The sequence below is a fragment of the Geotrypetes seraphini genome, chromosome 5, assembly GCF_902459505.1.
Source record: "Geotrypetes seraphini chromosome 5, aGeoSer1.1, whole genome shotgun sequence".
In the NCBI taxonomy this organism is placed as follows: domain Eukaryota; kingdom Metazoa; phylum Chordata; class Amphibia; order Gymnophiona; family Dermophiidae; genus Geotrypetes; species Geotrypetes seraphini.
The window spans coordinates 104,665,278-104,680,576 of NC_047088.1; the positions used below are offsets into that span (position 1 = coordinate 104,665,278).

The 15,299-nt window shown below is 40.0% G+C and overlaps 1 protein-coding gene across 1 annotated transcript; it reads right to left on the reverse strand.

Moving 5' to 3' along the window:
• Nucleotides 1–4,018: 4,018 nt before the first annotated feature.
• LOC117361346 (hemoglobin subunit beta-2-like) lies at nt 4,019–7,163 on the reverse strand. Its single transcript, XM_033946542.1, has 3 exons — nt 7,072–7,163; nt 6,499–6,721; nt 4,019–4,147 (listed from the first exon to the last, which is right to left on the reverse strand). The coding sequence occupies exons 1-3, from the start codon at nt 7,161–7,163 to the stop codon at nt 4,019–4,021; spliced, it is 444 nt and encodes a 147-aa protein (XP_033802433.1).
• Nucleotides 7,164–15,299: the final 8,136 nt, after the last annotated feature.

The following is a 15,299-nucleotide window of genomic DNA, read 5'->3' on the forward strand; positions in this document are numbered from 1 at the left end:
ACTGAACTTTCCCCAATAGGGGAATGAATAGATGCAAGTTGCTTGTTTACGCTTTCCAAAAATACTAGGACTAGGGAGCATGTCTGGGTTTTCCCTGATGTCTGGTAACCCTAACCAGGACCTGATATTCAGACCGATGCCTGGTTAACTCCCTGCATAAAGTTAGGGCAGCCTTTTCTCAGACCTAACTTTTAGCAGTTGCTCAGCCAGCTGTGCACAGTAATTTTCAGTCCACTAAGCTAAGCTTGTACTCTACCTTAACTCCAGTTCTGGACTGCTCACAAACTAGCTGGTTTTGGCATAGGCAGTTAGGGGATATTTCAGCAACACTGTCTCATTAAGTTCTGCTGGATAGCCCCGCACAACAGATTTAAACAGCCAAGAGCATCTCCTACCCGTTTTAATGCTTTGAGTATAGTATCACCCCTTAAAATTTTATTGCATTTATGAGTTACAATATTCTAAACTTACCGCAACATTTTAGTAAGGATTTTAATAGATAAGAAATGCCACACTGGGACAGACTGAAGGGTCCATCAAGCCCAGGATCCTGTTTCCAACAGTGGTGAACCCAAGTACCTAGCTAGAGCCCAAGTAGTAAAACAGATTTTATGCTGCTTATCCTAGGAATAAGCAGTGGATTTTCCCAGGCCATCTCAATATTGGTCTATGGACTTCTCTTTTAGAAAATTATCCAACCCTTTTTTTAAACCCTGCCAAGCTAACTTATTTTACCACATTCTAGCAACGAATTCCAGAGTTTAAGTACACAGTGTATGAAGAAATATTTTGTGCGGTTTGTTTTAAATTTACTACTACTTAGCTTCATTGTATGCCTTCTAGTCCTAGTATTTTTGGAATGAGTAAATAAATGTTTCATATCTACCCTTTCCACTCCACTCGGTATTTTATAGACCTCTATCATATTATCACTGAGCCATCTCTTCTCCAAGCTGAAGAGCCCTAGCTGCTTCAGCCTTGTCCATTCCTTTTATCATTTTTGCCGCCCTTCTCTGTACCTTTCTAATTCTGCTAAATCTTTTTTAAGAGACAGCGACCAGAATTGCACACAGTATTTGAGGTGTGGCCATGCCATAAAGTGATACAAGGGCATTATAACATTTTCATCTTTGTTATCCTTTCCTGATAATTCCTAACATTTTATTTGCTTTCTTAGCTGCCGCTGCACATTGAGCTGACAGTTTCAACTTATCTCCACAATGACACCTAGATCCTTTTCATGGGCAGTGATTCCTAATGTGGAACCCTGCATAACATAGCTATAGTTCAGGTTCCTGTTTCACACATGCATCACTTTGCACTTGCTCACATTAAATGTCATCTGCCATTTTAATGCCCAGTCTTAGAAGGTCATGTTGCAATTTTTCATAATTGTGTTGCGATTCAACAACTTTATGTCATCAGCAAATTTAATTATCTTACTTGTTATTCCTATTTCTAGATCATTCATAAGAACATAAGAATAGCCTTACTGGGTCAGACCAATGGTCCATCAAGCCCAGTAGCCTGTTCTCACGGTGGCCATTCCAGTTCACTAGTACTTGGCCAAAATCCAAGGAGTAGCAATATTCAATGCTGCTGAGCCAGGGCAAGCAGTGTCTTTCTCAATAACAGACTAAGGATTTTTCCTCCAGGAACTTGTCCAACCCTTTCTTAAAACCAGCTACGCTAAGCGCTCTTACCACGTTCCAGAGCTTAACTATTCTCTGAGTGGAAAAAAAAATTTCCTCCTATTGGTTTTAAAAGTATTTCCCAGTAACTTCATTGAGTGTTCCGTAGTCATTGTATATATTAAAAAGCAGTGGTTCCAGCACAGCCCCTGTATATAAGAGGCAAGATGCCTATTGCTAGGAGGATATTTATGTTTAAGACAACCACAGATTAATATCCTCTCTGGAGGTTTGGAGACCCTTAGTGTAGTGACAAGTAATTTTTATGTTTACTGTCATCAAATTATAGTTAAATCATTTTTTAAAATCTGCATGCAATTGTTTTATTTCTGATTATTCTCATGGCTTTGTGGCAGCTCTGTAGCTACTCTGGAAAGTTGAATGCCCCAAATGTCAGTTTGGTCTCCTGCATTTGATCTTCTAACTCCCAGACTCGGGTGAGAAAAAGATTAAAGAGATGACATAGGAGGCACATGTGATACTGGGCTAAAACATGCCTAGTGTGTTTCTTTCTTCATATAGAACAGTGGTTCCCAAACCTGTCCTGGGGAGACCCCTGGTCAGTCAGATTTTCAGGATGTTCACAATGAATATTCTTGAGATATATTTGCATGTTCTTCATGGTAGAATATGTCACGCATATTCACTGTCAGTACACTGAAAAGCTGACTGGCTGATACACATTGTGAAGGCTTATCCAGTCTGTCCAATTTACTTCTTAGTGTAATATAGGGCCTAGTTTTTCTTCCACTTTCCTTCTCATTTTTGCAAGGAAGGATCATTTGTACTTATTGTTAAATGTGCTTACTGTTTTTGGCCTACTGCTACACCTAGGAGACTATTTTACATTATTCATCCTTTCTGTAAAAAAAAAGAAAAGTTATATATACAGTATATACTGTGTGTATGTGTATATATATATATATATATATATATATATATATATATATATACTGAGAGAGAGAGATAATATATATCTTTATTCCCAACTAACCTCTTTGAGCATAATAGCATATAACTTCCCATTCACTGAAATGTCTGTTTCTGGAATTTTTATTCTGGATAACATAAAAATTAGGCTAAAGGATACTCTGACACCCACTTGGGAAACACTGGTACCAGACTTGGGCTGTGAATAACTGTAGGTGTGGAGAAAAGCCTTAATCAGATTGTGCTACTATGTAAAAATGTTTAATTTCATGTAGTTGATGCATGACCTTTAACAATAACAATTGCATCAATTTACACACTAAAACCAATATGCTCCCTCTTTCCATGAAATTAGGGTGATTGTTTAAGTTAGTAGGGTACCAAAACATCTGCAGCTATCATGTGACTCAAAAGCAAAATTATAGATAGGTGAACTACAAATAAATTAAGTGCATGTTTCTAAACTTGTATCTTATACATGAAAGCGCATGAATCTCACGCACACACAATGGTGAGAAAATTAAATGGGGGAGGGCATTGGGGTAGGAAGGAGGTAGTGGAAAAGGCTGTCTTGCCAACCTTGCAACATAGACTTAGTGTGCCAGTCTTTTTAGCAGCCCTTACCTCCCTTTTGCCTAATACCACAAGGCTACTCGGATGTTGATTTTCTACCACTGTGACAGAATAACAAGCTTACTTGGACCCAACCCCAAACTACCTATCTCCCCTCTCAACAAGACTGCCCAGACTTTATCATATCTTTCCTGGGCTTGTTTGTTATTTTTTTGTCTATTTCCTAGTGCAGTGCTTTTCAGCTCCCTTAGAAACCCACCTGCCAGTCGGATATTCAGGAATATACATAAGATGCATTTTTCTGTGTTGGTAATGCATTATATTTTATGCAAATTCATTGGGTCAATCCTGGAAATGTCTGACTCCAGTAGAGTGTTCATAAGCACTGTCCTACAGTGAGCAGGTCTGTGTATATGAGATCTGAATATTTATCCATCCAACCACCCACTCACTCCAGGACTGTACTTTTCAATACTTTTGAAGCTATTTGATATATAAATAAACACATAGTCCTTTGCTTATAGATTATAAGGTCTATATATACAGAGGAGTGTGCATGGGTATTTGTTTATGTATACATAAAATATCTTCACATACTATAGTATGGGGGTTTTGGTGCAGACTGCACTGTTTTGGTAGTCCTTTAAATGGTACTTTATTGACCACGCCTGATAGAAGAAATGAGCCATGTTGAAAGAAGACAACTTTTTTATTTAATTTCCTGCTTCAATGACACAGCTATGATTCATACAGCGGAACCATCTCTAGCTCACATGTGTTGTTAATCCTTGCAGATTAATCAGTGTATCCTCCAGCGTGGCCATTCATTGATAACCTTTGGCAAGAGCTGCACTTACTACAGCAACAAACTTCTCCCAGGCAGCTTGTACTTCCATTGTGAAGGCTGAACCAAGTTTGCGAGCTAGTACAATCACCAGTGTCTGGTTAAGAAGCTGTAATGAGAGAAAGGTGAATACATTTTTATGCATCAGAAAACAGGAAAAGAGAACACATAAATCTTGACTACTTCCACACTCTTTGATGGCAATAGATTATTTCTTAGCAGAAAAGAAAAAAAATCAGCTAGTTAAAAATCTTTGTTTCTGCATGCAATAGAAAGGGGATGTGACCCTTGGAACCTAATCTGGAGACAGAAATGCCACTGATCAATAAGCAGTACAAGAAATATGCCTGTGTGCTAAGGATCTTAAGACCACTTCCTGCTTATGGATCTACAGAACAGAAGATGAGGTCTGCTCTGATCAAGGCTGGATTTAAGACTGTGGCAGGGGCAGCCACAACCATGATGACAGGATAAGAACATGGCTCAGAGAACCAAGCTGAATTCTCTCTGGAAATTGAAAAGCGGGAGTGGAGGTATTAGTCCATGGTGATGACCCTGAGTGGGAGACAGCTTCTTTTTGGTTTGGAGTGTTCTTAGTAGTAGCCTATATTAACTATGCCCAAATCTAGGTATGGCTCTCATGGGAATCCATTTGCATGAAACAGTATGGAGCTTGGCAGTTTATGGGAAGGGAGAAAGAGAACTGTATTATAAACTAAACTTTACGCTTATATACCACATCTTCTCTATAACAATAGAGCTCGGCACGGTTTACAAAAATTAGAAAAGAGAACAAGTACATTTGAATTTGGAATAGTATGGAGAGGAGTGGAATTTACAACTTTGAAAATAGCCAGGTTTTCAGATGTTTTCAAAATAGTTGGAAAGAGTCCAGATCGTGCAGTTGAACAGAAAAATTATTCCACAACTCAGTAATTTTGAAAAATAGAGATTTCCCTAGTTGCCAATGTGGATAACGCCTTTCGAAGTTGAAAAGGACAATTTAAATTTTTGAGTAGATCTGGTGATATCAGATCTTACAGAATTCCACGATAGGGGAATTAAAGGGGGAAGGATGCCATCCATGCAAGATCTTGAATGTTAAGCAGGTGCATTTAAAATAAACCCTGGAAATTATTGGAAGGCAATGAAGTTTTTACAGAAGCGGAGAGACATGATCAAATATACTTTTTGCAAAGATCAGCCTGGCCGCAGTATTCTGGATCACTTGAAGACTTTTCTTGGTCAGGCTTAAATAGACTGAATTACAATAGTCCAGCCTCGAAAGAATGATTGATTGAACAAGGACAGCAAAATGTTGATGGAAATAGGATCTCACTTTCCTCAATAGATGGAGACTGAAAAAGCATTTTTTTTTAATCTAGGAATTATGATAGTCGTTGAATGAAAGCATAGAATCTATAATGACACCCAAAACTTTACTTGAGAATTCAATTTGCAATGAGGGTTCTGAGGGCAACAGAATGGACAAAGGTAGCTGCTCTAATTGTGGGCCAAGCCAAAGTAATTTTGTTTTGGACTCATTCAGTTTCATTTGTACAGTAAGGGCCCATGACTGAAATTTTGTTATTCATTCTATTATATTCTCAACGAGGTTAGTGAGATTCGAGTCTATCTCAAGGAGAACAAAGATGTCATGAACAACCTAAGCAGATACTCACTTAGCTGCCCCTCACTAACCCACACACACACACACATGAGCTGTGCTCATTTGGTAAGTCCCTCTTTTCTGTGCCCTTCTCTGCCTCTGTCAGCTCCAGACCCTTCTACCTGCCTGCACTGTATGCTTGGAAGAAGCTGCCCGAATCCCTAAGGCAGGCTCTGTCTCTGGCAGTGTTCAAGGTCCAGTTAAAAGCTCACCTCTTCAAGAGTGCTTTCAACTCCTATCATCTTGGGTTCTATGTTCCCAACCCTATATGTCATGTCTGTCCAAGTTAGAGTTTAAGCTCTTCCAAGCAGGGACTGTCTATTAAATGTCAAAACGTACAGTGCTGCATACACTTTAGCATTATGTAAGTGATAAATAGTAGTAGTAGCAGCAGCAGCAGCAAATACTTTACAGAAAGGGAGGTGGATACATGGACTGGCCTCCCAGTGAAGGTAGTGGAATTGAAGACTATGTGAGGTCAAGATAACAGGACAAGCTCATAGGCTTTCTAAAGGAGAAAGAAAGGGATCATAGATAGTATGGATGGGCAGACTGGATAGGCCTTTACTTGCTGTCATTTTCTATGAATAGACCACTGTCCTATGCACCCCCACTTTAGCCGACCACTTTACCTGCCTGTATATGCAAAGTTAATAAAGGCCAATGAATACATATATATATATATATACATACATAATAAATAAAATTGATGGTGCAAGCTCTTTGGAGGGAGGGTTTTGTGAATACTTATATAATGGATACAATGATAGTATTCTGTGACTGTTTCTTACCTTAAAATTATGCGGGTCCACATGGAGGATATCAGCATGAAATTCACTCAGCTTGGCAAAGGTTCCCTTGATATTATCCAGGTGACTGACAGCTTCTCCCAGAGCAAAGAGCACCTTCTTGCCATGGGCGGAGACCTTTGCATTGTTGATGATGGCTGCAGGGCTGGACATGTTCCCAAAAGAGGGAAAGTATCTTTGGGTCCAGGGGTATACAACCATTACTCTAGAGAAGAAGGAAAATGCAGTTATCAGAGGGGGAAGAAAGGAGGATGGTTGCTTAAGCATTTGATAGGACACTTACAAGGAGCAGGGAGAGAAAGCCAGGGCTGAAGGGTGCAAATATATCACTAGACAATCTACTTTATAAGTGACAGCAGACAATTCCACCATAACAAAGATGTAGACAAAGAGAGAAAGTGAGTGAAACAATTGAAAACAGAAGAAATCTCTGGAGAAGAAAAAAAAAAATCCAGTTTTTTTTTTTGGGGGGGGGGGGGGAAACAACAAACAGCTTGTAAAAGAAAAAATAAAAATGGATAATTGAGGAAACAGAGGAGATACTTGTGTGCTTACCTGCTGAGAATCTCTGGTCCTTCCTTCTCCACATCCACCTTCTGCCACACACAATTAATGGCAGCTTTCTCCGCACTGGTCCAGCACACCATCTTTGTTTTGGTTGTGTACAAGAAGAAGAACAACTGGCTTATGTCTTGCAGCAGGTGTTGGAGAGAGCCAGTGAGACTCAGAATTATACAGACTGCTGCCAAACCCCACCCTGTGACCCCCACCCTTTCTGTCAAGGCAGTAGGAGTCCAGCCCCTCATATCTCTCTGTCCAGATGACCTGACCCCGGCCCTGTAGCCCCTGCTGTAAGCGCCTTTCAGACAGAAACAAAAAACATGAGCTTCTTCCTTCTCTCAGCCCCACAGTCCCTCCGTCCCTATTTTAGGCTAAAACTGGCATAGTGGGTTTGATAGATGTTTATAAAATCATAAATGGGGGTGAAACAGTTAAATAGGTAACAGTTGGTTAACCTACCAAACACAAACAAGAGATCACTCCATGAAATTATATAACCAGCAGAATGAACACAGATTGTAGAAAAGTTGGGGGGGGGGGGTTCTTCATAGAATGTATAATTATGCTGTGGAATCTGTTGATGGAGGTGACTAACAAAACAGTGTTCAAAAAGAGGTGTGGAGAAGTCCTTGGAGGAAAAAGTCCATACAAATAAGCCATGTGGCTTTGTTCATTTCTATAAGAAATAGATCTACTTTTGGGAATGTGCTAGGTACTTGTGAACCAGACAGGCCACTGTCAGAGAATCAAGTCAATGGACCTTGGTCTGACCTAACATGGCTTTTCTTAAGTTCGCACCTGTTCATATCATTTGTAAGTCCTTAAGGGTGTGCCAACGTTTAAATGTCAGTCTTGCGCACATGATTATACAGAAATGCCTATGCTTTCATAGGTAAGCTTACCCTTATTAGTGGCAGCAAAGAAGCTAAGCACTCTTCTGTAAGGGTGCACAGAAATGGCACTCAAAAAGCAGCACTGAAAAATATTGGTGCTCAATGCTTTTCAATAATGGGCACTCAACGATGAGCACTTGTAGAATAGCACTGAGTGCCGGTGTCTGTGCCCAAATTTGAGTACCAGGACTTACACCTGTTGGCGACGCAAGCAGCAAAACTTAACCACTCCATCTCCAACCTGTTGACGGCAATGGGCGACTTCAAAACTTTTCAAAAAGAAATCAAAACCCTACTTTTCAAAAAATTTATCCAGATATCTTAACTCAACCCTTCCCCCTCCTCCTAGATAAATTCTCCCCCAAAACCTCCACTTAAATAATCTCTTCCTCCCCAAAACACCAACCAAATATTCAGATCCCTGAAATGTAACTTAATCTTATTTGTACTCTAACTGTAATCTATTTGTTATATCACATAGTAACGTACAGTCAATTTAATATCCAATTTGCAAGTTCTTCCGGAATTAATCCAGCTACCTCTCCTCCCTTGTAACCGAAAAAAACAAACAAACCCAAAACTGTTGTAACTTCACTGGAAATGTCCAGTTAGCTCTTTTGTAATCCGCCTTGAACTGCAAGGTATAGGCGGAATAGAAGTCCCTAATGTTATGTAATGTAATGTAAACCAAGTGTAATCCCTGGCACCCAATTTATGCGCACATCCCCGGTATTTGATAATGCTGCATGCAAATTTTAGGAATGCCCATGACCCACCCATGTATCTTTCATGGCCACACCCTCTTTAGGGTTGCGCACTGGGGGATTTGGGTGCACTTTAGAATAGCGCATAACAAAATATGTGCATACAATCAAATTGGTTCCAATTAGCACCCAGTTTGGCTCATTTAACCAATTTAGTTAGGCACATATCTTGGATCAGTCACGAAATATTGGTGCCCAATTTAGGGAAAGAGAAAAAAACAACAAAGGAGGAGATATCAACCTCATCGCAATATGAACACGGGAGTCCAAGAAGTGAAGTGAAGAGTCAGAGGCTTTCCAATCAACTATTGTTTATTCAATATGAGGAACCAGTCGGACATAAAACGTAGGGCTGGCTCGACACGGCCGTGTTTCAGCAGAACAGCCTGCATCTGGAGTCAACAAAGGATCTTGCAATTACACCACACTGTCTCTCAGAGAATGTAAGCAGAGAAAACAAGGGGACAAAGTAAAACTCCATAGCACTTGTCACACCGAATAACCAGCATCATGCAGTTGAAGTGCCACATATAGAACCTGAGGATTAGTGTGTACAGAGGAGATTGAGAGGGGACATGATCGAAACATTCAAGGTACTGAAGGGGATAGACTTAGTAGATAAGGACAGGTTATTCACCCTCTCCAAGGAAGGGAGAATGAGAGGGCACTCTCTAAAGTTAAAAGGGGATAGATTCCGTACGAACGTAAGGAAGTTCTTCTTCACCCAGAGAGTGGTAGAAAACTGGAACGCTCTTCCAGAGTCTGTCATGGGGGAAAACACCCTCCAGGGATTCAAGACAAAGTTAGACAAGTTCCTGGTGAACAAGAGCGTACGCTGGTAGGGCTAGTCTCAGGGCACTGGTCTTTGGCCAGAAGGCCACCGCATGAGCGGACTGCTGGGCATGATGGACCACTGGTCTGACCCAGCAGCGGCAATTCTTATGTTCTTATGTGTAATTGCAAAGAGCAAGTTCACATGGGAGGTGCTGCCACATACAAAAGGCTGAAAATTGCATGTGTCCTTGATGCCTTTAGCTCCCAAAGTTACATCAGGTCTGTGGCTGGTGTAAACTGCAGGTGCCTAGATTTGAGGTGCTACAGTAGAGTTGAACTGGTATTCTGCAATGGAATGTGGGCACCCAGGAGCCCTTATAGAATAAGCTTTCACTGCATGGTATTAGGGCACTTGAAAATGGGTAACCAATTATAGAATGAGATGTACCAATAAGCCCATGATCTAGAAGATTTTGTACCTTTCTTGAGACTGAGGACCAAGCAGGAATCTCAAAAATACCTGGGAAAATCACTTAACCCTCTCTTGCCCCCAGGTACATAATAAATACAAGGTGCCGCTGAAAAGTTCTCAGCCCAACCAACAAAGCTAGGTTTGATTGTAACCACAGAAAAGTGGCATATCAAGTCCCATCTCCTTTCCCCCTTAAATAATTTCCGTTCCTATTCTAATTCTTCAATCACACCAAGTCTCCAAACCAAAATTTCATGAACGTGCTTCTTTTTCCCATTGGAAGGTGGAGGCTGCCCCACTAGCCCTGATCCTTTTTGTTGTCGTTGTTAGAAATTTATGTAAGGAATAACTTCAAAGTAGCTGAAATACAGGGGAGAAAAAGAGGCATTGTGGGTTATTTTAGAAAGGTTAATAAAAGTAAAACAAAGAAAAAAAAAAAAGATGATGTCTTTTTTATTGGATTAGCAGTACATTTTGATTAGGTTTTCAAAGCAACCTTCTTCCGATCAGAAATGACTGATCTGAATATAAACATACCTCTCCCCCTTTACTAAACTTTGATAGGGGTTATTAGCGCAGGGAGCCACGCTGAATGCTCCGCGCTGCTCCCAACGCTCATAGAGTTCGGGAGCAGTGTGGTTCCCTGCGCTAATAACCACTATCGCAATTTAGTAAAAGGAGGGGATATTGCCTTCAAAAGCTAATCAAAAAATGTAGTTAGTCCAGTAAAACAGGTATGTTTTTATTTTCTTCTCTTTGTTTTATTTTTGTTTATTACCTTTAAAAGTGGACTTACACAGCTACCACACCGCTTTATTTTAGGAAAGGAAAATTGTGTTGGCATTTACATTGATGAAATCTATAGACCAATTGTAGCAATAGCTGGTGGAGGGGGGTTCCTGAACTCTCATCACAAAACATTCCTTGGGCAGTTGATAACAGATCTTCCCCTCCTCTCCCCCCTTGAAAGGAGGGTGCAAGTCTGGATCTGGTACTTACAATGAATTGGGGAAAATTGTTTCCGATGCTAGGTGGTCACTTGGGATTACAGAGTACTAAGAGCAAAGGCAGGAATGAGTCACATGTAGGTCAATATTCTGAATTTAAAGAATAATAATGCAATCTTTATCACATCTGCTGCTTTTGCTCATTTGAATAAAGAGGCACCACTGAAAAGTTCTCAACCCATCCAACAAAGTCTCCATCGAAGGCTATACACGTAGTCCAGTGATTTTCTACTCTTTTGGTTCCTTCGGAAAAATATGGAACAATAAAAGTGGAAATCGCTGGACTGTGCATAGCCCTTGATGGAGACTGCCTTGATTTGGTTGGGCTGAGAACTTTTCAGCAGCTCCTCATATTACCCTCTTCGCCTCTCAAATTGTATAATTCTGTTATTTGGGGCAATAAGGATATTATGGTGAAAAGATTATAGAATAAATAGAATCAAATTTATTGTTTTAACTTTGTTCCTATGTATCTGCCTTTTGATATGTTAATAACTTTGTACTTTTTGAAAATTTAATAAAAATATGGAGAAAAAAAGGAAAGCACTGGTGGAGGAGTGTGTGGAGTGTGTGTGGAGGAGTGTGTGGCACAGTGGTTGGATCTACAGCCTCAGCACTCTGGGGTTGTGGGTTCAAACCCCGCGCTGCTCCTTGTGACCCTGGGCAAGTCACTTAGTCCTCCAAAGCCCCAGGTACATTAGATTGTGAGCCCACTGGGACAGAGAGGGAAAATGCTTGAGTACCTGATTGCTAAACCGCTTAGATAACCTTGATAGGCGGTATATTAAAAAAACCTAATAATAAAACCTAATAAACATGGGATAGGAGGACTGAGTGGCAGGAAACAAGTTACTGTAGGGGCAACAGCATTTACATTACAGAAAGAGATGGGATTTGATATTCTACTTTTCTGTGGTTACACTCAAAGCAGTTTACATATTTTTTTCCTTCCTTCTAACGTTTTTCTTTCTTTTTACATTTCTTTCTTTTAATTCTTAAAATTATATTTTTATTTAATTTAGTTTTTTTCCATTATATTATTATTTAGAATGTACATTTTGCTTTAAAAGTGTGGCATTGAGAGTTCAATGTATTCTTGTTAGGATGCTTCATATCTCACTTTTTTCTTCTATCTTTATATACCTCTCTATTATTTGCTAATTTGTTTGTTCTTAGGTACTTTAGTTAGATTGTGAGCCTTAGGGACAGTAAGGGATTTTCAAAGTACCTATCTTACTTATAATTTTAATGCACCAATATATTCTTTGTAACCCGTTCTGGGCTCTTTTGGGAGGACGGGCTAAAAAAAATTGAATAAATAAATATATAGGTACTTATTTTGTACCTGGGACAATGGAGGATTAAGTGACTTGCCTAGAGTCACAAAAAGCTGCAATGGGAATTGAAACCCACTTCAAGATTCTCAGGCTGCTGCCACTAACTATTACTGTAGACTACTCTTCTGCTCTAAGGCATGTCTGGTTTTCAAAAAGGGTAGCTAAAAAGGGAAAGGCTATGAGGTTAGTATTTAATAGGTACATCCCAGATGGAAAAGGAGAAAATTATCTGGAAAGGTAGAGGCAAACAGGAAGGTAGTCAGGACGGTATCTAGCAGTCCATAATGTAAGGTGTATTACCATTCTTTAGCTATGTTAGTGAGAGAAGTTCAGTAGTAACACAGATAAGTGTATGGGTAGAACATGTGGAAGGAGACAGGAAAAAAAAATAAACAAACATTGAATAACCACTTTACTGCAATAAAAATTGTGGAACGATCACAGATAAATGTCTGTCATACAGAATGAGAGGTAAAATATAATTCATCTATTTATGAATAAAATGTGATTTGGCCATCCCTCAAAGAAGAGAAGCACATTAAAAACTAAATAGCAAGCATTAAACACAGCGATAACACAGCAGAAGAAATGATAAAAGCTGGCAGGTTTGTGTGTCACTCCTTGAAGCCTCCACACAGCCCAAATGCAATTTGAATAAAAGCACATCTTCAGCACTTCTTCAGTTTACAGAACAAAATGTTTTTGTGAAACCAGTAAAATTAACAGAGGGCAAGGTAGGCCTGATGGGATACAGCTTCAGACTGCCTGAGTCAGTCTGTCCCTGGCAGTATTCAAATCCAGGCTAAAAGCCCCTGTTCGAGGTTGCTTTTAACTCTTAACCCTCATTTGCTTGCTTGTAAAGCAGCCATGCCTGAGAAACTCCCTAACCCCCACTACTTGTCCTGTTTGTTTTATTGGATTATAAGCTCTACTAAGCAGGGACTGTCTCTTGAATGTTTCAATATACTGCATTGTGTACGCCTAGCAACACTACAGAAATGATGAGTAGTAGTAGTAGAATCACAAAAGTGATTCCAGAGACGATAATGACATAAATACTCTTCACAAAACTCAGAATCAAGAGAACCTGATAACTGCACTGCTTGGAAAAGCCAAAGCACAGTAACTGTTGAGAATATAAATATGGGAAAAGTTAAAAGAAAACACCTAATTTGTTTGAATAAATCCCCAAAACTAATGCAGTACTGCGTTCTGGCTTAACATATCTCCCATTTATCAAGAGATACTGTGTTTTGGACTTTTGCTACTGGCTTGAAAATGCATCCAGATATTAAATGTGCTGCTGAGCAGTGCACGCTAAATGCCATAGGAATTGAACAAACTTCTTGGCATTTGCACAGCTATGTAAAAGCACAACACAACACCCGTTCTCCAAATACGACTGCTATAGATACTTCAAAAGATACGCAAAAAAGCAGTAAAAGTCAATGGGTTCTTAAAGGGGGCCAACCTGCATACATAAGCACTAGTGAAAAGACAATAAGTAATTAAACAGTAACTAAATTAATGTGTGAAACGGGCTGTCCTCGGTGTGAGAGGTCAGCGAAGGGAGAGAATTCTCCAGCGCTTTACACAACAAGGCACAGGTTAACCAACCTCTGCCCGCACACCATCACTGGACACCTCACGTGTGCTCAAAGTAATTAATAGTGTTGAAACTTAAACAGTGATATTAAAAATTCATCAATCACATAAGTGCATAGGTAGAGCAGGATATCCCGCTGAAAGAGCCCCCCAGCCAACTCCTAACAAAAAACTCAGACTTAGCTTGAAAATTTGTCCGTTGGTCTGTAGTCGAACAAGGAGAGCAGTATTCCTGCATAACCTCATAACCAGGTCCAACCAAGCCCAGTTTCAGGGACTCGAAATGCCCCTTCATCAGGAACCCGTTGCCAAACAGGAAGGAGGAGAATCAAGAACGCTGCCACAACCGGCAAACAGTTGAAAGACGGAGCAAGCTGAGAGGGCGTGCAAGTTAGATGTGCTGAAAAAGGGTCCTGTAACTATGCGTGCAGCTTTTCGGAATGCCTCTAACATTCAAGTTTATTAAACATTTGATATACCACCTTATCAATTTATTTCAAGATGTTTGCTCTTGGCAGAGAGAACATTCTGTGTCCATACTGCTATGAGCATTGAATGTTTCTTTTTTGTATATTTTAGTTGGGATTGTAAATCCTTTAGCCTTCCCACTTTTAGTACATATACCCTTGACTATAACCTTTTGCTTTCCAACCATATCTCTCAGGTTCTATCTTCCTCATTTTACTACCTGCAACAGCTCCAAAAAAATAAGGAACTACTTTACTGAGTCTGACTTCACCCAACTACTCTATGCCTTAGTCCTCTCCCACGTGGATTATAGCAATGCACTATTCAACGGTATCACAGCAAAGAACATACAACAGCTCCAGCATATACAAAATACAGCAGATTTCTAAAAAAACCTCCATGCCCATGACCCTGTCTTCAGGCTTTATCGTTGGCTCACTGGCTGCCCATAGCTAAGCATTGTCTTCAAGGACTTGATGCTAGCGTTCAAATACTTGCATGACATGGTGCTGGGCTACATGACAACCAAGCTTCCTCCATATGTACCGAACAGATCCCTCTGCTCCAAGGATGAAGTACAACTCAAAATGCCCCCTGGTCGTGCCCTTCAATTGCAAACCGCCAAATGACATTCCTACTCCCACTTAATACCAAGCCACTAGAATCAACTACCCCCGCAGATCAGATCCCTTGAAGGACTCCTCAACTTTAGGAAAGAAATAAAAACATACCTCTTCATCTAACTCTCCTGCCCACGACCAATGGATTACAAAAAAATGTATATTGGTACTAAATCAGTGGTATGTATAAACATAACATAGTAACATAGTAGATGACAGTATATAAAGACCCGAATGGTCCATCCAGTCTGCCCAACCTGATTCAATTTAAATTTTTTTAAT